The sequence below is a fragment of the Falco punctatus genome, assembly GCF_963210335.1.
Source record: "Falco punctatus genome assembly, chromosome: 5".
Taxonomy (NCBI): Eukaryota; Metazoa; Chordata; class Aves; order Falconiformes; family Falconidae; genus Falco; species Falco punctatus.
In genome coordinates, this window is record NC_137584.1 from 6156347 (window position 1) to 6183015 (window position 26669).

General features: G+C 44.8%; 2 protein-coding genes across 4 annotated transcripts in view; one reads left to right on the forward strand and one right to left on the reverse strand.

Moving 5' to 3' along the window:
- The window catches only part of RARS2 (arginyl-tRNA synthetase 2, mitochondrial), a 46079-nt gene extending 35576 nt beyond the window's left edge, over window positions 1–10503 (forward strand). The window contains exons 15-20 of one of the 3 annotated variants that reach the window (XM_080389375.1): window positions 1951–2018; window positions 2118–2227; window positions 3283–3378; window positions 6093–6167; window positions 7065–7128; window positions 9117–10503. In XM_080389375.1, the coding sequence (XP_080245501.1) occupies window positions 1951–2018; window positions 2118–2227; window positions 3283–3378; window positions 6093–6167; window positions 7065–7128; window positions 9117–9209 (506 nt within the window). In that variant the 3' untranslated portion in view covers window positions 9210–10503. Of the gene's footprint in view, window positions 1–1950; window positions 2019–2117; window positions 2228–3282; window positions 3379–6092; window positions 6168–7064; window positions 7129–8473; window positions 8625–9116 lie in introns of those variants that run through there. The other 2 variants (XM_080389376.1, XM_080389377.1) reach the window with 2 other exon arrangements.
- On the reverse strand, window positions 10124–26416 carry SLC35A1 (solute carrier family 35 member A1). The gene is made up of 8 exons (XM_080389413.1): window positions 26263–26416; window positions 23046–23223; window positions 17360–17519; window positions 16829–16981; window positions 15950–16016; window positions 12534–12710; window positions 12011–12145; window positions 10124–10666 (listed from the first exon to the last, which is right to left on the reverse strand). The coding sequence occupies exons 1-8, from the start codon at window positions 26276–26278 to the stop codon at window positions 10536–10538; spliced, it is 1017 nt and encodes a 338-aa protein (XP_080245539.1). The 5' UTR covers window positions 26279–26416; the 3' UTR covers window positions 10124–10535.
- Window positions 26417–26669: the final 253 nt, after the last annotated feature.

The window sequence follows — 26669 nt, forward strand, 5'->3', positions numbered from 1 at the left end:
ACTCTGATGCACTGGAGCACCAGCTTGGCCCTGTGAACTTCCCTGTGAGACGGGGAATGAAAGAGGCCTTTGCTGAATTTCTGTACAGAACAGCATGCTGCTTATCTGCTGAAGAATTATTAGTTGAGTTGTGAGAAAGCTGGAAATAGCTTTGCAGACACGTCTCTGCAGCTGTTGTGAGTGCCTTCTCTCTTCGACTCCTCCAGCTTAATTAGGTTTCGTAAGGATAGACTTAAGTTCAGTATTTAGTTAGAGGAGCTTTGGAGAGGTTCTTGTCATGTCTACCCAGGGAGAAGGGCAAATCGTGCCTGACTAATCTAGTGTCCCTCTCTGATGGAGTGACTGCATCAGCGGGCAAGGGAAGAACTACAGATGTCATCTGTCTGGACTTTGTAAGGCCTTTGATATGGTCCCCTACAACATTCTTACCTCTAAATTGGAGAGAGATGGATTTAATGGATGGACTGTTAGATGGATAAGGAATTGGCTGGATGGCCACGTCCAAAGTATTGTATGTCAGTGGCTCAGTGTCCAGGGTGGAAACCAGTAACAAGTGGTGTCCCTCAAGGGTCCATACTGGGACCAATACTATTTAATATCTTCATCAATGACATAGACAGTGGGATTGAGCACACCCTCAGCAAGTCTGCAGGCGATACCAAGCTGAGTGGTGCAGTTGATTCGCCAGAGGGACCTGGACAGGACAGAGTGGGCCCGTGCAAACCTCATGAAGTTCAACAGGGCCAAGCGCAAAGTCCTGCACCTGGGTCAGGGCAATCACTGGTATCGGTACAAACTGGGGGATGAATGGATTCAGAGCAGCCCTCCAGACAGGGACTTGGGGTGCTGGTGGATGAAAAATTGGACGTGAGCTGGCAAAGTGCGCTTGCAGCTCTGAAAGCCAACTGTATCCTAGGCTGGATAAAAGGAAGCGTGGCCAGCAGGTCAAGGGAGGTGATTCCGCTCCGCTACTCTGCTCTCCAGGAGTACTGCATCCAACTCTGGGGTCCCCAGGACAAGAAAGACATGGACCTGTTAGAGTGGGTCCAGAGGAGGGCCACAAAAATTCTCAGAGGGCTGGAACACCTCTCCTGTGAAGAAAGGCTGAGAGAGTTGGGGTTGCTTATGCTGAAGAAGGCTCCAGGGAGGTGTTGTTGTAGCCTTTCATTATATAAAGAGAGCTTGTAAGAAAGACAGAGAAAAAATTTTCTACCAGGGCCTGTAGTGACTGGACAAGGGACAATGGGTTTAAACTGAAAGAGAATAGGTTTAGATTGGAAGGAAGACATTTTTAACGCTGGGAACGGTGAGACAGTGGCACAGGCTGCCCAGAGAAGCTGTGGATGCCCCATCCCTGGAGGTGTTCAAGGCCAGGTTGGATGGGGTTTGAGTAACTTGATCTAGTTGAAGATGTCTCTGCCAGTGGCAGGGGAGTTGGACTGGATGATCTTTAAAGGTCCCTCTTCCAACCCAAATCGTTCTGTGATTCTCTCAGTTCAGATTCTCTTCCAAATGCCTCGTTAGCCCTCAGAACAAATTTTCTTTGACTCTTTATGCCTCCATATCACTCGGAGGTTTTTTTACCAGTTTTTAAACAAAATCTGAATTGTTCTGTCATTCTCTTCCTGATCTCTAGATTGGCTGTCTGAATTGTGAAGAGCGATTTAGCGTAGTCTATCTAGCGTGTTGTAATAAACTACTCTGACCTTAAAATCTGTGTTATACAGGGTAGCAGGGGAGGTGGAAAAAAGACCATCTGAAACAGCTGTAGCTCAGCTTTTAAGAAAAATTTCTATCCTGGACTTCTTGCTGCATGCGTCCTGGCAGTTTCCATATTGCTAGTTCACAGTTATGGAATGTCTGCTGTTTTATTGGCATGTCCAGGTCTGAGCAAGGGAGCTGTCACGCTACTATGGACTTAATGATTTCATTTTTTCTGTTTCTCTTCAGCAACCAAAGAGACAGAAAACCCTATGGAAACAGCAGAGAAAGTTGGTCTTGCGGCACTAATAATTCAGGTGAGTCTGAGCTACCTCTTGAGGTGTCTGCATCTTCTGTGAAAAGTTACAAATTGAGATGGAGAGCCATATCTAGGTGACATTAATTTATTGTTCCAGGACTTCCGAGGCCTTCTGTCATCTGACTATCAGTTTAGCTGGGATCGAGCTCTTCAAAGTCGTGGAGATACAGGCGTGTTCTTGCAGTACACTCATGCCAGACTCCATAGGTAAGAGGAGCATTTGAATGCAGAAGTACAGTTTGACATGTATTTTAACTTTATTAACTTAACTGCTTTGTTAAGTAGTAGTGTTAACTCCTTCCTTAAATATGACACACATTCACTTTTTTAGCAGAGGTATGAGTTCACGATAGGAATCACTGAGACTTCCCAGAGGAGCAAGACAATTAAAATGAAATTTTCACCTCATTTCCACAGGGCTGCCTAACTGTTCCTGTACTTCCTCAGGTCTAGGAACAGCCTCTCTGTGGTTGGTGTCGGTGATGAAGAACAGTGGCCCTAGGATTAAGGAAACTGATGTAAAACCCAAAATGCCCATACTTGTAAAATATACCAAATTACAGAACTTAAGACTTTTTTGCTGCTGCGGTAGTTAGCGGGGTTTTTTTAACATTCTGTTATTTCCCACTGTTGGTAACCAAGGTTAAAAGCAGACCCCTTCCTGTTGACTCAGGTCAAATACCTGACATGTTTAATTATTTTTTTAAAAGAATAGTCTTCAGAATAGTCCAGTTTGAATAGTTCTGTCAATTATAGTGATTATCAGTACACTTCTAATGCAGACATCGATACCTGTTTTCATAAATGCATGTAAGATACCTTCCTGGATTGGGCCAAAGTTTGGTACCAGCCTGGTGTTCTGTCTGAGGCAGCGGTGATAGGAGATGGTATTCAGGGAGAGTGTGCAAGCCTGATCCCTTTCTGTAGTCTGTTTCTCTTGTAGTTCCTTGTCATCTAGGTATTGATGGTACTAGGGTACCTTTACTAGGATATTTACTACCTCACTCATTCTTTTAGCATCAGCTTCTGGACCTGTTGTCCATACATATCTCTAATCCTGTTGATACTGAATCGATAGCACAGATTTTAATTTTTTTGTCTTGGTTAAAGTCAGGTAGTCTGTCTCAGTTTCCATTCAGCTTGAGAAAAATAGACATATCCTTTTTTCTTGAAAACACAAATTACTTTTTTTTTTTCCTCCCCTTCAGCTTTGCTAACAAGAGTTTTTCATCTGACATTTGTTTTTCATGCTTATGTTTTAGTTTAGAACAGATGCATGGGAAAGTGCAGCTAATTGACATTAATGTGGCATGCTTGCAAGAGCCAGATGCCATCTCTGTTCTTCAGCATCTTCTCAGGTTTGTCTAGTTTTCTTTCCAAATACCAGTTCTCTTAAAATAAGCTTTGGATTTGCTTGGCAACCTGTTGAGCAGGCACAGGCTGCATGATCATAGAAGAATAATGGCTATTTCAGGCAATGGCTTGTCTGTTGGGTTGTACAGATTGCAACAGTACCCCTCACTTCAAATTTTCATGGACTTCAGAAGCCATATGAGGGAAAAAGCAGTATTTGGAACATACTCTGTGTACATGAGCCCCTTAATTATTTCTTGTCTTCACAAAAATAGGCTAGGCTCTATATAAATATTAGCTGCAGATTTGCTTGGCCTCTCTTGTTCTATTTTTGTCATGTGGGAAAGGGGAGAGGAACTGCTCCTGGGTAAGGTGAAATGGAGGCTCAGCATCTTTCAGAGCTATTGAACGTGCACAACTAATACCTGTTAATAGCAGTAATGCTCTTCATTAGTTCAGTCATAAAGTTAAGCAGTTTCACTATTTCATAGCCGTGTAATTAAAATACAGAGACAAGGGAGTTGTCCATGTTGCACAGCCAATGATGCAGTTGGAAGTAATACAGGCTTTCAGAATTCCTAGTGAGAGGTCCTATGTACTGCATTGCACACTGCACAGTGCCAGAGAGTTAATGCCCTGGGCCACACTAAGGCCTTCCTGAGGGCATCTGTTTAAAATTTGGACTTCCAAAAGTCATGCCAGAGTCCCAGTGGCTCCTTACAGCCCTGCAGCTGTAAGCTGCAGAGTCCTGCTGTTAATTGGAACAGCCTCAAGAGGTCTGCCTGCAGTGTATCACATGCTGCATGCCCTCTTGAGTAACACCGAGATCAGCCAGCACTCTAAATAAGACCAGTAGTGTTTTTATTTATCCAGTGCAATTGTATTTCACAAAAAACTTGGGGGTTGTTTCTTGGTTTTTATCAGATTAGTGTATAGCTGCCTGTCTTATGTGTGAAAACTGACAGGGTTAATGTATTTCAGGTTGATTTGCAGGGATCACTCTATCCTCAGCTTGTGTCCCATTTTCAAACAGAGGTGGTTGCTCCACTGCAGGGCTCTTGTTTTTACAGAGCTTCAGGTCTGTTTGTTGCAAAGACCTTCGAATCTGGCCAGGCACCATATGGAATCTGTATGAGACATCACTTGGGGCCTTTACTTCCATCAGAAAGCAGTATTTACATCATCCATTAGACCAAGCACTCGGTGGCTAACAAACTCATGTTTAAACATGCCATAATTTCAGGAATAACAATTACTGTTCAGTCCTCCTTGTGAGTTGCCATGAGTAGATTCTTCTTGGAAAGCTGCCGTAATAAACACTCCTGAGCTGTCATAAGCTCACTTCCCATGGCTCTGCTTCTGCTGTTTGAAAAGCTGCCAAACATTTGCCCTTAAAATTAGCTGACCAGTTCCAAATACCATTAACTTTGCAGCTTAATGAATAGTAAAGTAGCATGTATATCCCCGAAAAAGTGGACTTAATTAACTGATAAAATAATCTGACAAGTTGTAGGCCAACACTGAAATGGCAGCTTCATGAAGCAACAAAGTTGTTATCAAAAGAAGGCAGCTTCATTTGATACCAACTTTATTGCTTCATGAAGCTTTATTAATGGCTGTTTAATGGTGCTTGTTAAATTATTAGTGGTTTTTCTGTACCTACCGACGCTGCTGTCTCAAGGGGCCAATATCTGCTGGTATCTGTGTTGTCCCTGAGACAAGGCAGAGGTTCCCCAGATTTTGTCTCTCTCACAGCTGTTGCGCAGTGGTATAAAGCCAGCGACCTTCCCTCCCTGAGCAGCAGCTGCCTGGGGCGTGCCGGCTGGGATGGGCTGCTGAACGTGTGGAAGAGATGCTGTTGTAGCTTACGCACCAAGGGAATCGGGAGCACCTCCCTCCCTGGTGCTACAGCTTTACGTGACCACTGAGCCCTCATTATCAGAGCTCGCTCCCCAGTTCTCCTGCAGCTTGCTTTGAAAGGAGGGAGACCCCTGGGAAGTTGGGCTTGGGCATGCTGGTGAGGATGGGCCTGGTTGCTGGGCCAAGACCGGGAGGTCCACTTTGAAATCTGTTCAGCTGCAGAGGTGTTGGTAGCTTGTTGCAGGCTGTGAAAAAGAGGTTGTGCACAAGTGAAGAGCACAACACATGAATTAAAAATACGGATCTCTCTGACTCTGCCTGTATTATCCAGTTTAATACCGTCTTACTTAAGTCAGTTTTATTCCAGGATTATGTAAACCCACTTTGTTTTTGTCTTTTCAAAAGTTACAAGATTCCCTTTAGCAGCTTAACATTCTGAGCTGCATTTACTAAAGGCAACATCCTCTAAAGGACTGTTTTGACTGCCTTGGTTATTTAGTATGTGTTGTTTGCTCCTAGGAACTTACAATTAGTGTTGAAATGTAAAACCAGACATAATGTTCTGGGAGCAAATATAGCTCTTGTGTTCTCTTTGCTAGAGCCTCTCAGAGCTCTGCCATCTACAGTGTGTGCATGATGAGGAGCAGAAGCAATCATCTCCTTCAATAAGTGAACGGGGAAGAAATAGTCAATTGTGTGCTAATCACACAGCTTAGGTCTGGTTCAGAAGACTATTTTTGTTAATTTTGCAGTTGTGGTTGTGTGTGTGTTCTGATGTAAGAAGGTCTGATGAGCCTTATATCTTAAGTATACCTTCCTACTACTTTTAACACCAGACAGTCCTTTTCTTTCTTCACAGGTATGATGAGGTGCTGTATAGATCTTCTCAGGATCTGCAACCCAAGCACATTGTCAGCTACCTCCTCACGCTTAGGTAAGATGATTGCTGATACTGGTGTCCGTCTCTGGTAAGGACAGGCCTTCCTGAGCTGGCTTTTGCAGCCCTCGCATCTGCACTGCTTTGAAGAGTAAAAATAGTGGGAAGATGTAAGTTTCTGGGAGAGTTTCTCTGGAGCAGGAAAGGTATAAAGTAGGATAGTAAATAATATAATAAATAGTAGAGATTGATGTTGGAACCAGGAGCAAAGGAGCCAGAAGCCTCCTCAGAAACTAACTGCTTTTAAGAAAAAACAATCACTGGGCTGTAACGCAGTGCCTGAGCCCAAAATCACACTAGACTTACATAAGAGAAGATTTGAGCTGATAATATGCCCTCAAAATTTCAACTAGGAAATTTTGTCCAGACCCCTTTTAACCACTGATCTCAGCCTCTGCACTGAGATGGACAAAGCATGTTATTACTGCAAGTTGTAGTGCGTAATGGGACCTCCACAGGGACGTGTTGAGTTTAACCGCGCAGTGACAGTGGAGTACGTCTGCTGGAGGAAGCTGTGGAGCCTGTGTAGAGGGAGGGCTTGAACAAGTTAGGGAAAATTGTATAAGGAATCATGCACCTTGGGAACGACAGGGCAGTCTGGAGGATCTTTCCAGACCTATTCAGGGTTTTATTTTTTTTTGGGGGGGGGGGGAGTGGAGAGATTGTTTTGGGGCTGTTTTACAAGCATGAAGTTGTTGATGGCATGCCCTGACAACATGCAGGCTACAGAAAACAGTGTCCTCCCTCAGCCGGGTGAAAGAGGCTCACGGAAATAAGTCTCTGGCATGCTGCAGTTGTGGCTCTTCCAGTTCTGCTGCGTTCTGTGGCCCAGAGCACTGCTCTTGATAAAAGACCTGCTTATTCTCGCCATTCTCACCGTGTTTTCCATTTCAGCCATCTTGCGGCCGTGGCGCACAAAACCCTCCCTGTGAAAGCCAGCGCCCCTGAACTAGCGCAGGTAGGGCACAGCGCTGGGACGAGCCTGCGCGGGGCGGCCCGGGGGCATGATCCATGAGGGCTTGGCCAGCCCAGCTGCGGAACCACGGGGGTGAATGTGCACCCGCGGGCAGGCTGTCCCACTGGTGGCACCGCCTTGAGAAGGCAGGGATGGCTGTTTGCGGCTGTGCCTTCTGGAAGGCTCTGCCTGAGCTTCCCAAAAAAGAATGCTCTATAAGGACAGCGGCTCCAAATCCAGTCAGACCCCTTTTCTTCTCATCGCCTTTCTCTCTGAAATTTTTAAAAGCAAACATTTGAGCGTTTAACTTGCTCATTAATTTCTGATGGATTCTTTTAGGGGTTATGTGGGAAAACAGAGAATTAGGAGGTAACTGAATCTGTCTCCTCACTCTTGCCACCTACATATTCCAGGTTGTCTGTTGCCTTTCTAGCTAAAGCGCGGAGGCTGACAACTGTTAATGTGCAGTTCCAAACACATGAACATTATTTTCTGCTGATCTCCCAGGCAATGTTTGACCCCTTAACTTCTCAGGAAATTATATACTAATTACACTGCCTTTCTTATTTTCTCTTTCATCTGTTTCAAAAGAAATTACGTATCTGACTGTTGTGGGAAATCACATTTAAGTGTTGAGGGGGAAAAAAAAATGTGGTGGAATTGATGGAGCTGCACTCACTATTGGAGCTTAGATGCTGCAAGTATTCCTGCCTTCGAAGATGGACTAAGTCCAAGCTACAAGGAAAATTTCAGTTCTTCACCCTGTAAAAAAATATTTCTAAATATCTTATCATCTAACAGCTTTCAGGAACTGATTTTTTGGAGCAAGGCTGATAGAGCCCTTTCCAAACAGCCAGCTGTGTAGTAGCTAAGACATCTACATCTTACAGAAGAAAGAGCAGAATTTTCAAAGCAGCCTGTAGTTGCTTGATAGCCTGTAACTGAGGCACAGTGAGCGGAGGGATACTCAGCCTGTAACAGCCTGTGGTACCAGAAGGATTTTCACTTTTTAGTCATTGCTAGCTGTTTTGCAGGCATCATCTCCTCTGGTTGCTGTGCCCTGAGGGTGCTTGACTGGGCTGGGCACCCCTTTCCAGTTTCCCTTCGTTGACAGAAGTGTCCCCCTGTTGACGCTGCAATGGGCTGTCAACAGCTGGTGTGAATCCTGCCAGCATTGCTGTGTTACTCACTGCTCGGGTTACGTGTAGGTCCAAATCCCAGCGCTCTGCATGGGGACAGCAGGCACGCGGTGTTCTCCCCTCCGATGGGCTACTCCTGACTGCTGTCCTAAGAACTACACGCTATTCCGTAGCAATACCGTAAGCTGACAGCTGTTCTTGTTTTCCAGGCGAGGCTCTGTCTCTTTCGAGCTGCACGCTTGGTTCTAGCCAGCGGAATGAAACTCCTTGGCATTACACCTGTAACTCAAATGTAATGAGGCTGTATGCAATGTAAAGTCACATCTCTTAGTAAAAGGATTTTTTTCAAGAGAATATAAATACTCTCCTGTGTGTCATTGCTAATGCCATCTGGAAACTCAGCCTGCTCTTGGAGGTTTGCACACTCCACCATACCCCCTGCAGAAGACCATGCATGATGGCACGCCCAGCTGGAGGCCAGGGCTGTCACAGTCGCTTTCTCCCAGGCATGTGGTAGGAGTCATGTACTCGAGACACTAACCTACCTGGTATTTCCCATAAAAGAGAACTGCTCTGTATTTGCCATGTAAATATAACACCCTTTTGGTGGAGGAAGTGGTACAAACTGCTGCCCTAAGCAATCAAAGTTCTCCCCTTCCGCAGTCGCTATTGTGTACTTAGACCTAATGGTACAACAGCTACAGGTGTGTCATATATTGTAACAAACTGGGTTACGCCACGCCAGAGAATTTTTTCCTGTTTTACCGCAGTCCCCTTCAGTAACGTTAGCCAAGCCCAACTGCCACATCCTGTTCCTCACCCATTCCTCTGTCACGTTGATGTGATGACCAGGGAGAAGAGGGTTCGCTGCCCGGCTGGTGGAACAGGAACGGCCGCGCTCCCTCAGCACCACACGGGCGGTCAGACAGGGCCGGTGCCGTTTGACACGCTGAGCCGTCTCACTGCTGAAGAGATGCGGAGCATCACAGGGAAGGAAGGTAGCGCAGGTGGCTGCTTCGGCCTCTGGAGTATCTGACCGTGCCCACCACCACCAAAGCCTGCGCTCACCAGCGTGGCACTTTGCCTTTTGCCAGCTGTTCTGTCCATCTAGAACAGCGTGCCGCCAAAGAGAAGCATCCTCTCCCGCTGGAACAGAATTAAGCGTGTTTGTGACTGCTGTGTTGAGTACGCCCCACTTCGCTTTCAAGTAAAACGCAGCTGGTTGACTCATGTCTGAAGGAATCTAACCAGGATACAAACTTAGTCACATTTTTTACTCCACTTTGAATGCAACTAAGTTGCACCAAAGTCAGTTTTTCCCTCAGTTCTGGAAAGGTTGAACTGAGTGAGGCCTCAGAAAATGATCGAGGTGGTTGAAATTATACAGTTGTCGCTCATAAATTAAATCAAAGCCTAACATGCACAACAGGGACTCTCTTCAAGCATCACTCTGTATGCACAAAATGGTTTAGAGAGAAAATGTACAGATAAAAATTTCCTAGTCTGACACTAACTCATTCGTACTTCAGTCAGGGACACAGGAACACGTACGAACCTTCCCCTGTACAACTAGAGTTTGACAAAACACAATTGAACAGAAGATTCCTTTGCCAGCTACAGCAAATATAAAAAAACATTTGAAAAGTGAAAGAATATCTGCAACCTAAGAGAACCACCAGTCTTTCTGACTTTGTACAACAAAGAGCAAGCACTATGTCTAAGCACTTCTAGGTAAATGGTGCCCAAAGCACAGTTATTCCTGGTAGAATCGTGTCGTCATCTGCACATCATCTAGAAGACAAATTTTTCATTTATCAAACTGCAATTGCCAACTAGTTTAAGAGTAGTTGTAGTAGTAATTAAGGCAGTAATTGCTCTTTTTAATAGATTTTTATGAAGCTTTTGGGCTTTTCTGCCCTCAAAGGGCAAGACAGTTTATCAAATACACAAAGACCTGATTTCCCTCCCATTTATGTACATTATATACAACTGAGTGTTCAGTTCCTTCATTCTGCTCTCCGTGTCAATGGGACTCTTCAGTGTTCGATGTGAGTGACAAACACCTCCAATAAAAGACCCATCCAGCTCCTCAGCTATACCACAGCCTCTGCATCAGCCACTGGAAACTCCACGTGTAAAACAGAACTAACTTCTGCTTTTAGTCTATCCCACTTAGATCATTTCATGACTAACTAGCTTAAGGCTATTTTTTTAAAAATGCAGTTCATTTTAAAGTCCATTTTGTCTGTCTGTCCATTTTTATGCACAGTGTCACACGGTAGCAAGTCTTTCTTTTGAGCTCTTAGTCTCTGATGGCTGGATTTTTGTGGTGTCTTGTCGAGGTAATCCATAGAGGTAAATAGAAACACACACCAGGAGAGCACCCAGGGAGAAGGTAACAGCTGAAAGGAGACAAAACAGCTTTAATAAACACCTCTGTAGAAGAAGAAACCTGCAGAAGACTAAGCTATATAATACACAGCCATTCAGATACCATCATAATTTAAAATCACTCAAAAGCAAACAGGACCAAGAAGCTGTTAATAATTCACGCAATCTAGACTCGTCCTCTGTCACTGAGAACACTTGAGTATTTACAACCCCCACACCATTTCAGTTAGTCTCATATCACCGAGAACACGGTGATGGTCAGGAAAGCAAGTGTGAAACATCTGCAGTTCTACATGACATCTACAGGCCTGAGTTACAATAAACTTATGGTAAAGACTGTGTCTATGATAGAGTAGCCTGTAATAAGACATTTTGTTTGCCTTTCCATATCTAGACAGGGTTAGGAAACACTATTCATAAAGCTTTCACAGAAAGATCACCAGTCCAGGTCTGATTTGTGTCAACCATCAAGAACATATCTTGCTCAAGTGAGTTTTTAAAACTAGCTGTGTTTTTCATCACTTGCTTTAAGGTGCTTTTTTTCAGCCAGACACTGATGATTTTCTTCTTATACAAACTCTCCTGAAGTTCCATCTCTCTGGTTTCATCAGAAAGCTAGTTTTTCCACCATTACACCATACCATCTTTGGATTATGATAAGAAAGTAAAAAAATAGCCAAAACTAAACAGTGAAGGACTGAGCAGGAGCAACTGAGTACAGTATCAGACACAGACTTGATCAGGGAGAATATCCTTTGTAGTTGCAGAACAGCCCAAAGCAATCTGCTGTTTCCTCTCAAAAACTTCCACCACATCAGTTACGCATGACCCCAGCTGCTATCTGACTCACTCTCACGTGGTGGTGTCCCCCGCAACTAGGGAAGGTAAAAGTTAACACAGAAGGAAGCGTAACTTCACAGGGATGTGTAAAGCCCTTGCAGAAATAGCTGAGGAATTAATTCGGCACTGGCTATACCGAAACCAACAAGAAATGATAACTTAATCAACAGCAGTCTCAGATAAACAGCTATATCACACGCTAAACCACATCAGAAAGTGATCGATGAATGAAGCTGTATAAAGTCGCAAGCTGTTTAAAATGGGAAGAACCTTTCTGTCGGAGGCTGTAGGATGCATCTGAAGACCAAACCATGCATGCCTGTGAAAGCACAGGGTCATCAGGCACCCTGCATTACGCAACAGGGACGATGCATCGGTGCGTAGGCATCGTGGAGAAGACGAAGTTAAAACCAGAAAAAGGCATAAATGATCGCTCTGGTACAAACTGCACACAGCCTACTAGCCAGGAAGGAAGCGCACGTGTACAGTCAAATCAACGGCAGAAAGGCACTTACTTATCTGGAGGCCAAAGAGGATGACTGATGCCACAGTAGAAAGAACAATGGCTGCCGCTGCAGAAAAGCCTTTCATAATGTTATCTGTGTACTTAACAACCACCGAAGTGTAGAGGCCACCAACGCTAGCGAGAACTGGAAAGCAGGTAACATGTTTCTGTTAGTAAAGGTGGAGTAAGTTACTCTTGAAATGATGCATTGTACTTCACTGCTGTACTCCTTGTCTGGTCATCCTAATGGGCAATTTAACACAACGCTCAGCAAAATGGGATGTCCACGTGGCATCTAGTGGATAAGACTCATTTAAAGATGATCTACTCATTGCTCTCTTATTTAGACTGTTGTTTCAGCACAATTTTAAATTGAAAAGTGAATAATTTCCAAGAAAAGTAATCTTTTAAATAAAATCCCTCAAAACACAGTAAAAAAATGGTGTCAGACTGAATTTGTAGCTTCCTGCAGTTATATCATAGTTAAAAAAGCAAAACAATGTGACAAGACCCTAAAACCACAAGATACTTACAGATGACAAACCAGACGTAGTATGTATAGCCGTAGAAAAACCCTTTCTCAAGAACTTGGGCTCCATCTGACATGTACACACCAAATAAAGTCAACACAATCCCAGATAAGTACATTTGAATATTCCTCACCCACAAGGAAGTGTCTGAACTCTTTAAGACCTTCTCAAAATAAACTCCTAAAAAAAAAAAAAAAAAAAAAAGGAAAAGAAGAAAAGGTTTCAGTGAGATGAAGCATTGTCCTTAATGATTCATGGTTCATAGTGTTTTAAAGGCAGACAACACTACTGCAACCATCTTGTCCTACAAAGTTTCGCAGAAGTTCCCAATGCTGAGGACCCAATGACACACTCTGCTAAATGTGTCCTCCAGAACAGGATCACTCTAATGGGTACATAACATCAAAAATTAATTCTATTTATCTTTACAGTTGTAACAATGAACCTCATCAACAGCTGAAACTACTTCTCATTTCTGTTTGATTTGCCAGGCTTCTGTCCAGCAGTTTCTACTGCACAAAGAAAAAAAAAAACAAACCATACACCACAAAAAAAGCGTTTCACCCTGGCACCTGGTATTTCATCCCTGGGACAGTATTTATGTATTTCAGTATGATGGGGAACTTCCTCCCCCCCACCCCCCTCCACTGGGATACTTAGCAGTAAAAAATTAAAACCAGGGGCGGGACTGTATTACCTCAGTACTGAGACTGAAAATTCCTCAGAAGCCTCCTGCTTGTGAAGTACTTGGCAAAGTGGCGACATTCTGAAACCACAGCTTCAGTGGATTACAAAAGCAAATCAAAGCTGATGCCTTCTGTTAATTGAAACTACAGACTGGTTTTGAGGAAATGGAATTCACTTTAATCTAAAGCTCTTGTTCCCCGTGCCAGTGCCACGCTGATGAGCATTACTTTTATGCTCTGCATTACTGAAATACCTTTTCATTATTCTGCTTGGGAGGTGTACATCAGGCTAAAAGGCCAACATTTGACAAGGTCATCACTACCTGCCTTTTTAACCACTGCTCCCACACCAGGGCTCTGCTAGTCTCTGGAATCTCCTCCACATTTCAAAACAGAAAGAGCAATTTGCAGGACTCAGATCTGCTCAGCCACTTCCATGACCTTCTGGTGTGAGCCCTACTGACTTAAAAGTTCACTGCTGAGTAACGTCACCCAAGATCTTTCATATGATACGAGAAAAGTACTTGGAACTGACAAAGATGGCACAGAGAAAAGACCTGTAGGTTAGAAGCCCTAAGCACACGCTGCTCCTGAAAATCCCGAGTTAGCTTCAAGGAAAGTCTTGCTACACTTTTATTCATGAAAAATGCAATTTAAAGTTTAATATAGTATATTGAATATTTATGGTGAATAAATTAGGGAACAGATTTATATTTCAGGGGTTTAAATAATAAAAATCCCCAAGGAAATACAATATTATCTCATATGAATATACATTCTTCAAGTCTAAACAACAATATCAACAAAACCCCCTAGTATTGTTAACAACTGCAGCACTTAAAAGATCCCACAGTCAGCTACCTTGAGATTTCTGCCCACCGAGAAGCCCCACAGAACACAGCCAGATGTAATCACTGCACCAGAAATTTGGCTTGAGTATGAACCGTATCTGTAAATTTTATAAACTAAGAAAACAGTAAGCAAACCAATGAAACTGCTTTCACATTTTTGAAAATGCATAAAAATTACTCCACTAACAAGGTGAAGGAAAGAATGGGTGCTGTTGAGGAAAAATTACTCTTCAGTACTGTTTATAGTCACAAAGGATCTCCCATTACATACTTGTCCAATGCTTTTATAAGCATTATTGAGGCCTCGGATACTTAGAAGTTATCACAGGATCTGCAGTTTGAGGAAAACTTTGTTTCCGTCTCTGAGAGACAAAAACATTTAATTTCTTTGACTTTGCTGGAATAATATAAAACACTTAACATGGTCAGTCCAGAAGCTGAAGGTGTAATGCCAAAACAACTCCTTCATGTGGGTGTGGGAAGGAGGAAGAGGAAAGGAGTTTGAATAGGATGTATGTTTTCAATATGTAAAGCCCCAAGGGCACAAGGAGCTCCACGGATGAAACACTGTCCTCACAGCTGCCTCAAAGCTACAGCTGTCAGTGAAGAAACACCCAAGCTGCAATCCTTTTGCAGGAGAAGAAAGCCGTATGTGTCCAAATCCCCTAAAGCTGCCTGCATCAGCCCTTTCAGTGGTCTGAATTTGCAGACCTTTACAAGTACAGCTGCCTACCCACACACCAGCCAGAGAGCTTTAGGAGACCCCAAAGGCTTCACTGTGAATGTTGTGTTTTGTCTCATGGCTTGGAAGCATCTATTGAAATGAGTAAATTTATAACCTTCCAGGAAAAGCTGGTTGAGCTCTACACAGCCTTATTTAGTATTTCTGCTTCAGAGTGCCCATTTCACTGAAAAGACACCGAGCAAGAACGCCACCCTCCTTTCCTCCCCTGCTGACCAGAATGTTTTCCATGAGTAACGAGCACGTATGCACAGCACAAGATTATTCTTGCAGGACCATATGGTACTAGAAGTGTGTGACAGTACCTTGTTTTCTTACAGAGGGTAAGAAGAATCCAGTTTATAGCCAGGGAAATACATCCCTGTGAGCCAAATTTCGAATTAAGTAGTAATTTGCATTTCCTTATTTCTCAGCACCAACTCACTTGTCCTCAAGTTCTGGTCTCCTTCTGCAGAAGCCAGAGAAAAACTACTCTGAGGGGAAACACTAGAACAAAACTGTAGAACAAAACAAAATCAAACAAACCCAAAATTCCTTCATGCTGTTTATCTAGGCTTCCTGTTACTCATCTTCCTCTCTGCCTTATTCCTGCTCCCTCTGCACCTCAGTTAGATTTACCACTTACAGCACTGTGGCAATGTGTATTTCAGGGCTGAGCAAGTGCAAGAACCGAGCGAGGAGCTCAGTTCCCCTTATTAAAAAAAAAAAAAAAAAAAAAAGGGAAAAGAAAAAAAGAGGCAAGTATCTCACGTGATCACCATAAGGGAGCTATTCACTGTAAAGCCAACTTTATAAAACTGATGTACATTTATTAATTGTACTGAGTGAGTCATTATGGATGTTCCCTACAGTATTATTCTAAATATTTGAAAGACACTTCGATTTGCAAACCAGCCTCCTAAGCTGCCTCATGTAAAACCAATAGTACATGCTCCTAGTTACTCGCTTGACAATGGCAGTAATCATGTCATGAAGCTGCCATAATTACCACAAGTAGAAGGTAATTATGGGCAGAGGGGATACAGTCCTTTTTTTGTCTTCTAATCAGCGATGACAGTTAACTAATGTAGAATGCTGTTTTAAACATCCTGAGCTCTCCAGTTCCTTTGATGTGACCTGCATACAGAAATAATACTATACCTGCAAATCCTGAACACAGTACAGCAACAGCAATTGCTCCAAACCCTAGCCATGGATTCTGCTCCACCTGCAACATCAACCGTTATTTTAAAAAGGAGGCAACACTGCAGTAATTTACAATAATCAAATCCAGAGCTACTTCGTTGAGTACAGAAAAATTATTAGCATTTCATTACAGTATAAATTGTACTTGCTTAGCTAGAGCTGCCCTTCAGATTAGCCTGGTGTAGCTGTGTGGCGTTTTGTTTTCCACGTGTACTCTCACCAATCCTTGCAGTGCTCAAAGGCACCATCTGCTTGGCCGTGCCAGCCTCCCCAGCTGCACGACCTGCCCTTCCCAACTAATGCCGCTGAGCAGCGGCTACCACCTAAGAAACAGAAGACACTTGTTTCTTCCTAGAACAGGATTAGGTCAGTGCCTCTCAAGAGTGTGTTTAAATGACATACCCACACCCACAAGGCATTGGAACTTCCCTCCTAATTCTGCCAAGTGTTTCCATTCCAAGCTCTCTGCTCCAACAATTACAATGATACCAGGGCCAACTGCTGGAAACAATATATTACTCAGATATTCCTATGATGGTGCATTAGACTGATTATGGTGACTCTGGTAATTTATACTAATTGTAGCAATTAGTTGCCATTCCAACAAATGAGACTGGAGCAATACCACAAGCCTGCCTGAACTGGTATACAATAAACGTGAAAGTGAACGATCAAACTAGTGACTATATTGTACCTGAAATTGCTGGAAATTGGAAACAGATACTACTGCGTGGAATGTAGAGACCCTACCTTAACCTCAGCTGCTGGGAAGCGAAATACAAAGTATAAGGCAGTTTATCCTGCGTTGTGAAGAGGCAGACAGTAAACTCTTACCTGTACTTTTGTAGCCTGAGCAGGCTTCCACTGAACAAGGGTAACACCACCGCACAGCATGAAGACAGAGAACCACTGCAACTTACTAAGGGTACGGTTTAGCATTAGGACTGTACACAAGGCTGTGCAGGGGATCTTCAACTGGTATGTCACCTAAAGAAGAGGGGAATGTAGCACAGAGGATGTGGTTTGATAAACTCCTCCAAAACAAGAAAATAAAACAGAGAATTCAACCACAGAACGACAAATAAAACGTTACATGTATTGATCTACAGAACCTTGGGGTTTTGTACCACTGCCAATTACAACAAAGTGAATTTGAAGTTACTCTAGCAGTGAGCAGGTTAGCTCAGAAAACCAGAGCTCTGCAACAACGTGTATACTGCGAATGTAACAAAGCACCACTTGGCTTTTAGCACTGAGGCTAAAGAGAGTACTCTGTGCTAGGCAGACAGGTACCTAGCATGCATGCCTCACGACACAGTAGAGGAAGGTATTTACCGAGCAGTTACTGACAAAAACATTTATTACCTGGTAGACTGCCGCATCCAAGTTGCTAAGAGCCACAAATGCCATATTGTTTTGGAAAGCATACACCAAAGAGGGAACACTTAATTTTAGCAATTCTTTAGGACTGCCGAATACATTTTCTTTTAAAGATGTTATTAACCTTGCCAGACTTCCAGTTTCTCTGCAAAATAAAATACATTACTATAACTGAGGGCTCTCTTAAATGGATATTTGAAAACAGAAATAAAATCAATGAATCCTTTGGGAAGACTGAAAATTTGTTCTCAACAATCAGTTGTAGCTTCTGCTCATTAAAGAAAAATTAACTGGGAAAAAACAGTGAGGTTATCAACAAGTAGAAACCCCTGAAGGTGAAGATGATGTTCTGGAATCAGGAGGTTAGATGCATTAATGTTTGATAAGGTAAACAACTATGAACACTGTAAACAGTGGAATAAGTCACTAAGTACACAGGCAGTGGGACGACAGAAGGCTGTTGCTCCCCTCCCTCCACCCCCCCCTTTTTTTGTGTTAATATTTGTCTGTGATGGCAAATGCCTGTGATTTTCCAGATCCCCTTTAAACTGGGCCACACAGTACAGCCAAAAAAAGTGTACCCTTGCACACTACTGAGCTGGAAACACCTCTCATTCCTCAGCCAGCCCTGCATCCCTCTTCTCACTTATGCTGCGAGAGATGCTGGACTGGCACCAGCGCACAAGAGGTCTGGCAGGGCTTGTGGTGGCTCCCTTTCACCTTGCATCTCCTTCATGGAATTACAGCACGTGAAAGAGCAGGCAATGGGGAAGAATGTGTTGCTTCTCGCTGCTCTCCCCTTTTGCAGCTTGCTCCTCTGCATTTTGCTAGTTTTCCCTTACAATTTGTACATCAACGACATTTCTTGCTTACTTGTTGCTGCTGCTCAGGTTCCACCAGTTCCCTTCCCAGCTCTCCCCAAGTCTCATGTTTCCCCCTTTCCATTCTTCTCTTGCTTGGCCACTGACAAACACCAACATCCAAAATCACTCCTGTCCCCTCCCCTGTACCTTTCAACTTGGAACCTGTATCGCTCTTGAATTCAACACTCCTTTCCCTTCCATTACACATGCATATGAACAAAAGGCTCACATCTTCCTCAGTGCTCCAGAAGCCCAGTTCCCCACATGTCAACCATATCCCAGCTTCTCTCTTTTTCACAAATGTATGTCCACCTACCTGCCCGAAACTCTTATTAGCAATTACCAAAATCAGCAATCTCTCTGTGCCCCAAGCGTATTCATTAACAGCCTTGTTCCAGCATATTTTCCCTTCCTGATCAACCTCTGACTCTGTGCTTCAGGTTCTTACACTTTTCCTCTCCAAAGGTTTATGGACTCTACCCACTTCCTCTCACGATCCTTCTGTCCAAGTTTCTCTCCTCCCTTGCCTTCCTCTCTGCCTAAGCACATACCTATATACCTCCTCCTCTCTCTGGTAGCGAGAGCAGTCTTTATACAGGCAGCCACAAGGGATTTTTTTTGTCATTTTCCAGTACCAGAAAACACACACAAAAACCCCAGAGTCAGGGGCAGTACAGTGACCTAACAGAGGTGAACACGGTTTCCCACGCTCTTCTTGTACAAGTGAGGTCACAAGCAAATCTCTTTCCTAACTTAAGGGGATACTTTGCCTGGGACGGACTTGGTGACACCAAGCATGTCACATAGGTGTCTTGTAAAAGACATGTCTGGCCACAAGGGTCAGACATTGATGTGAAAAATCTATAGGCAAGTAGCACTTGAAGCGAAGTTTGCAATAAAAGGAAGGGGAAGAGTTCATGCTACAGTTCATCGTGGTTAATCGCACTAGGCACAGAACTGCATAAAATGTTAGGAGTCATTGACATTATAGGCAAAATTGTTGGTTTACTTATTCCTCAATGTATTTACTACGTTGCCCAGCATTGCGAGATAAGTTATACAAGAAAACCTAGAGATCCTGGTAATACCCAAGTGCAGCTGGACTAAGGTGCTTCTATCTCAAATGTCTAACTGCAAATAAAATATCATTAGCACAGATACAGTTCTACTCTGTGAGAATAAGAAGTCAAATAATACCACATAGTAATGGCTTCTTCCATTCATCAATACTAAGGTGTGCTGTCAAACAAGAAAACAGTATTTAAATTATACCTGCTTCTGTTCCAGACCATGCTCAGTGAATTAGCTGATCACACGTTTAAAGTCAAATCACGGCAGTAATAGTAGTTTGTTTACTTTGACTTCTAGCACGGAATTTCAGGAATGAAGAGTAACAGATGTCCAGTAAGCACCATTTTCACTTTAGTTTTTGAGAACAAGAACATGAACTATCTAATAGTCCATCTTTGCAATGGGTGTGCTTTCTGAAGCATGCACTTATCAAGAATCTCCAGCTGTAAGCTGAATTCAGTACAGAGATCATGTGAAGACAGATTTAAATCTACACAAAAAAGAATTTAAACCAAGCCCCTGAGTAGAGCTGATAATGCAAAATAAGGTACCCAAAGATGTACCCTGCAAAATCAAGTAAGAAAATAAAAAATATTCCAGCTTGAATTCAGTGTTCTTGATGTCGATCTAGATTTGACTTTAAAACCATTCTGTTTACTTCATAGGTGTGAATAGGTGAGAGATACTAAAACCAATCAGTTCTGCAACAGAAACATGCATTTGTTAGAGAAGCTGAAGTTAAAACTAGAGTCTGCAAATCAGCTCTATTTTTCTCTATCCATTGCTAAGTAATTATGCACCATCTACAAATGCAGATAACGTAATTACCAGATGGTAAACTGGACTTTAAATGAATATGGAATTTGAGAGTACAGTTGAGTAAACAATTAACACAGCTTAAACTATCGTAAGCTTCCCTTTTGAAAGACAGTCTTTTGGCATTCATCCATTCAATGTGCCTTCCAGGAGAAATCTTAAAAGTAAACACAGCGGAGGCAAAGCATAAGAATGTGTAAGAAAAATTCTGCAGCCTAGAACAATGTGAGAATCGTAGTCCAGTATCCTGTACACTGCAGTAATCAATGCTGGCTGTTTCAGAAAGAAAAAGGTACCCACCCAAATGTACAGAAAAAACAGACTGCATTCTATCTTCTAGCTGGTTGTCACACAACAGAGGTACCTTGTCTTGGGTGAGACAAATGGGTTAGGACCTTAAAACTGGAGGAAGTTATAAAGGAGACGCTGAAGGAAACTATGCTGGAATTTATGCTGTTCAGCTATTTGTAAGTAATCTAAAACGTGAGATTACTAGGAAATTGACAAATGTTGCTGATTATACTAAATTATATGTCACATCCAAAAGGAAACTTTCAATAGTTGCTGAAGGGTCTCTCACTACACCAAGCACAATTCATCAGATCTTTCGCCATCTGAGAAACAGCTCAGTTACCTGGACAGCAAAGGAAGGCAACCGGACCCACCAGCGAGCGAGACATCCCTCCAAGAAGAGGCGAGCACGGCCTGATGAAGAGCGTCTGCTGGTGCCCATCCCTCTCAACTACAGAGAAAACCACCCCACTAGCTGACCAGAATACATATCATAACCTCCAAACAGCTCAATGAATGAGATTCACCCCATTTTAACTGGCATATAAAAACTCAGCTGTCAATAAATGAGAAAGAATCATAGGAAATGACAACCCCAAAACAGAGCCACCATCTCCAAACCAGTTACAGGCCTTTGGGAAAAAATGCGAGTAGCCCTCTGACAGCACCAGCTCAAGGCTCAGCTGTGCTCAGAAATATGCGCAGAATGTTACAAATCTTTAGGAAAAGAAACAAGACCAAGACAGAAAGCACCTTCATCCCTCTGCCTAATGACACTGCGTGTTCACATCCTGAATGGTGCGCACAGCTCTGCATCCAGTTTCAAAAAGGATGTAATAGTACTGGAAGTGCTGTGGAGATGGATAATAGGATGATCACAGAAGAAATAGGCTAGGAGTCCCGGCTTAGAAAATAAATGAGTGATGAAAACACAATACAGATCTGTAGACATATGAAAATAAAAATGAAGGGTGAAAGATTATTCATGATGTCTGTCAACACAAGACGCAGAATACAGTGAAACTGCTGAAGTGTTTACGAGAAAGGACTTTTTCATAGTGTGCAATTATATTGCACAAGTAATTTCACAGATACACTAGGGACTAACATTTCAAAGAGAAACTGGACAATATCACAGAGGGCAGGATTGTTAGGGGCTACAGCTACAGCGTGCACACAGCATCCAGGCTGGGAAATCCATAAGCTTCTGTCACCAGCTAAGGGAAGTTCAGCCCATGCTTGCCCTATTGCCTATACTTCTGTTCCAAGCATCCTCTGCTGACTGTCAAAGGGAGGATGATAGGCTATCATGGATTTTTGACTGTGCAGGGCTGTTCTAAAAACATAATAGACTTCTGAGTTAAAAGTAATTCCCTTTTTACTTATTTCAAGCAGAAGGACCATTTGTACATTTAATGAACGCAGTATTACTGAACCTTAACAAAAGGCAGATTGCTTACCCTGCTGAACTAGGCCTCTCTGGTATACTATAAACAGCCTGGGTTCCAGGTGCACAAGAACAGATTTGAAAAATTATACACACAGGTGGGGCTACCAAATGCCACCCACAGGTTTCTCACTGTTGAGACACACTGGCTGCTATGGTCTCCAGAAAGCAGGCTGGATCAGGATCCACACTGGCCACAACACTGAGAACCACAGCACAACCACTCATCAGCAGAGACACTTCTGTCAACATTCTGTGCTGGCAGAGTGAGAAGCTCAGAGTGCCTAAAAATAAAAATTTGCCACTGGTCACACATGTGTTTTCTAATGCATTACATCTAATGAAAGGTTAAACAAAAGGCAGTTTGCCACAGCTGCCTTACCAAATTCAACTATTGCCTCATTTCTAAAGCAAGTAAAATGCCATTTTGATGTTAAGTAGAAAAGATCTGATAATAATCTGAAGTACGCCATGTGACTTCATGATCCTCTGGCACAAAACAGTATCCTTCTGATGTACCAAAAGTCATGAAGACATAGGCAGAGACCCTAGAAGAACAAATTCTACCACAACGGCAAGAACAGGGCTTTGGAAAAGTCCAGAATATAAAGATTCTTCCAAGGAAGGATGCGGCACAGGGAAGCTGAGAGGAAACACAGACTGATGGCCTCCCCACTTCTGACGCTTATGTGTGGACTAAAGTTCTAGTTCTTAGTGGCAGTCTAGGATTACAGAAACTCTAATATTTTCTGACCACAACATTGACTCCCCAGTTTAACAGAGACAACAACGTACCTGTCTCTAACACTGTTTGGGCAAATTTACGAGTAGGAACATTATAGTTTTCTATAACTCAGCAGGTGTTGTCTCACAGTCCAGCTTTCATCTACACCAATATTTTAAAGACCAAAACTTCGTAGATAATCCATGCTGACATTTTGAACCGACTCCAAAGCATACAAAACCAGAAAATATGCAGAAAGGACACACCTGAATATTGTGCTGTTTACAAAGCAGTTTCAGTTGAGGAGGACTCACAGGCTCTAACCCGCTCTAAAATGACTCTTCCACAGCATGACTATCCAGCCACGTTCTCAAATGTATCTGTACTTCGGTATCTGAGAATCTGAGGTTAGAAGCAAGGACTCGTTTTCAAAACACTGATTAGCATTCCCGTACTTACTTAGCCAAGATGCCCACACTCAAGAACAACTTGATAACTTCAGTGATGCACACAGCTGTTGTTGAAAAGTAGAGTTTTGTCTCCACGGTCCTAGTGTACCGCAATGCGACCGTGTATGATGCAGCAACCAGGGTCATCACTGTGAGACAGTACAACTTGAACAGTAAGCTGACATTTTCTGAAAGAAAACAAAGGTGATGACTCAGCATGCCCTTCAAGTTAATTTAAGAACTGAAACAGGGCGTCCTCCAGCTGGAGGACTGTACCAAAGACTACTGTGGCAGCATACAATAATTACAACATTGCGAAATACTTCCTGTAAAAGTTTAAGTTAAATCTTAAAGTCTCTTCTCAAAGAACCTTGCATAGGAACTCCAGGCATTTGAAAATAAGATGTCCTCATAATCATCCTTCATTCTAGAAAAACTAACGTTTATCTAATAGTAACCAAAAAGTGTTTCTGTGCTTTCCTGCTCTTTAGCTGACAGCAAGTGCTCACTGGAACAGCAGCTGATCCTCTCCACGTAGTATACTGCAGTCTGACAGAAAGAGCGTTGGCAGAGTAGTGAAAGTAAAAAGAGAGGAAAAGTCCATTACCAGCAAAGAAGGGAATCAGTCTAGCAAATCTGAATAAATAAGGTAGCATCTCCTTCAGCCTTATTTTCCACTTAAGTTAATAAAAGAAGAGAGTTTTGCTCAGAATGGTGATGGGACTTACACAAAGGGCCTTCCTGAAAAATTATTCACTGGAGAAAACGCTAAGGTTATGGCTAATCAAGTAAATTAAACCATGCAGGACTGCGTATCCTCTGTTATTCCCTCTATCCTCCCCACTGCTATACTCTTCCAACAGCAGCAATTCTTGTAACAGTTTTACCTGGACCAATTACTATCCTGCGTAACTTGGGAGTTTGCCTATCCCAGGTCTACTGGTGAAAGGCAGTTTTTCACTCAGCCACCCTCCTCTAAGGCCTGAGAGTTTCATCGGGTGGATGTGGCCGGGCCACACCCGTTCACTTCCATCAGAGAATGGCTAAGGCTGCATCCGTACCAGTAAAGAGAAAGGCACACGACTCCAAAAAGGAGTTCTCTGCATGAAGGCATGACCCTCAACATGAGACATCAGCAAACCTGCAAGTGGTGTCTACAGAGCCATTTTTCAAACTGGTAAATTATTCTTTGTTATATGTGGCACCTGAGAGGTAGATGTTAGTCATTCTGCAGCATCTTTCAGGCCCGTATCTGTCGTGTTCTGAATATCCTAAAGAAACATCCTTTAATTGGTATAAGTTTATGTTCTTCTGCTGATTAGGGAATAAGCGAACAGATAAGCTCCGGGCAGCTTTGTAATAACTTTGTTCATTTAATACGGAAATGAATTGCTGAATCCAATGCAATCGGTGTTTTGGTTCATTTTTCTTTCAAGCCAGCGATGTCTTCTATTGCATAACATTTCTGCAAGGTACAGTTAATACCTCCTGCTGCTGCAATCATTTAAATTAGCTACTTCCTTATCGATAAAAATCTTACCCACGTCAGTAACCACTTTTAAAAGCTAGAGCAAATTAGTTTTTGGACTAACAAGAGACTTACAAGCTGTAATCCATTTTAAAATTAAGTTTGGACTGCAGGGAGGGGCAGTGGGATTCCAAGGACATAACAATCAGGAAATAAAATTAACCTGCTACAGTTTTACAAAATGTATTTTCTAATGGTGTTTTAGTGCTGACAGAAATGACATTAATAACGTGGGTTTTACACATTAAGATTTTAAGTCTATGCACTACTGAACTAAAAGTAAATCTAATCCATAACTATTTAAAAAAATAAATAAATGCCCCATTTGGCAACAGTTTGCAAACTTTGGTAAACCAAGCAAATGCAGCAGGACATAACGAATTTAGTAACTATACTAGATAGTTCCAGCATTATGTAAAAAGCTCTTCGTAGTTAGCTTTCAGCCTGAACATTTCTCCAGCCTGGCTCACGTCTGCATCAGTCCCAGTGCAACACCGAGGGCAGAAGGGAAGCGGAGCTGGGGTGCCCACATCTTCTGGTGGCAAGTCTGGACCAGCTTAGAGTTGTTTTTTTTTAAATGAGCTGAACGAAGCCGCTCTTTCTTTCCCACAGTTTCTCGCATTAGCTTCAGTAAATCCCACGCGAATGAAACAATTTCTAGCAAAAGGGGCTAGACAGCCCGAAAGTCTCAGGATGTAAACGCGTGCCTCCCACGCATCTCCACAGCTCCTCTAACTGCTCTGCCAGGACGCTCTTAAATGGCAGCCCAAGGCCAAGCCTGGCGCACGAAGCACGCCCTGCAGCCCGCCGAAGGCAGCGGGGCCGGCGGGCACCTCCTCGCACCCAGCCCGGCACAGCTGCGGGCCACCCCCTGCGCCTGGCCCTGCTCCTGCCAGGGCTCCCCCTTCCCACCGCCACCAGGCCCGCTGCCCGCGCCGGACCCTCTGCGGGGAGCTGGCGGCGGCGCGGGCACCACCGTCCGGGGGGTTAAGCCCACCTGGCCGGCCCGAGGGCTCTGGCACCGTCACACGCCCCAGGGGACACCCAGGGCCCGGCGGTGCTTCGGGGAGCGCTGCGGCGCCGCAGGGGGGGTGCCGAGGGGCGGGGGCGCCCCTGCGCGCCGACCTGGGCCGCACGGCTTCGGGCTGCGCCCGCGGAGCGCTGCGCCACGCTCCAGCTCTCCCAGAGCGGGAACCGGCGACGGCGGCGCCAGCGCTCCGGAGGCGGCCGCGGGCGGCCCTAAAGGCGGAGGCGCCGCGGGTGGCCCGGCGAGCCCCGGCCCGGGAGCACCCGCCGGCCCGGGGGACGGCAGCGCGGACGGCGCCTCCCACACGCCGGAGCGGCGGCGCTCCCGGACGAGGCCCCGCCGGCCCGGCCCGGCCCCGGCCCGCCACAGGCGGCGGGTGGAAAGCGGGAGCGCGGGGAGAGCCTCTCTCCGGCGCGGCCCCGCGCCCCCTCGCAGCCCCCTCCCCCCGCGCCCGCCGTGGTAGCGCCCGGCGCCACAGCCCCCGGCCTGGGGGACAGTCCCACTCCCTCCAGGGCGGGGGAGGCAGGGGCGAGCCGCGGCGCGTGGGTCGCGCTTCGTCTGGGGGAGCGGGGGGGGGCGGGACCGGCCCCTTCTCCGGCCGTGCCGCCCCCCGAGAGCCGCGGTGCCCCCGCAGCGGCCCGGCGCCGCCTCGCGCCGCGCCGCCGCCCTCACCTTTCGGAGGCGACATCGTGCCCGCGGACCGCGCCGAGACCGCCGGGCCGGAGCCGCCCGCCGTGCCCCGCCGCTCCTCCCATTACACCATAGAGTACGGCGCGCCCGCCTAGAGCGCCCCGCCTCCCTCGTTTCACCATAGAGTCGGAGGTCCGTCTGGCCGCCCCCCCGGAAGGCGGAGGGCCGCGGCTGGGCCCGGGCGCAGGCTGCCGCCCGGCGGGCCCGCGCGGTGCCGCTTGTGCTGGGGGTCACGGCGGGTGACTGCCCGCGGCGCCAGCCCGACCGCCGTCCGAGGGCAGCGGTGCGCGCCGGCGGCGGACGGGCCCCGGGGGGGAGCGGTGGGCGCGGCACGGCGCGGGGCTGAGCGGGGCCGCGCCCCGGGCGGGAGGGCAGCGGCAGGGCCGGGC

Excerpts from the sequence above, each read along its gene's own strand:
- SLC35A1 (XM_080389413.1), bottom strand. Across the intron at positions 17,520-23,045 it reads AGTGTGGGCATCTTGGCTAA|AGAAACTGGAAGTCTGGCAA; the intron begins GTAAGTACGGGA and ends TTTATTTTGCAG. Across the intron at positions 16,017-16,828 it reads CTCAGGCTACAAAAGTACAG|GTGGAGCAGAATCCATGGCT; the intron begins GTAAGAGTTTAC and ends TTGATGTTGCAG.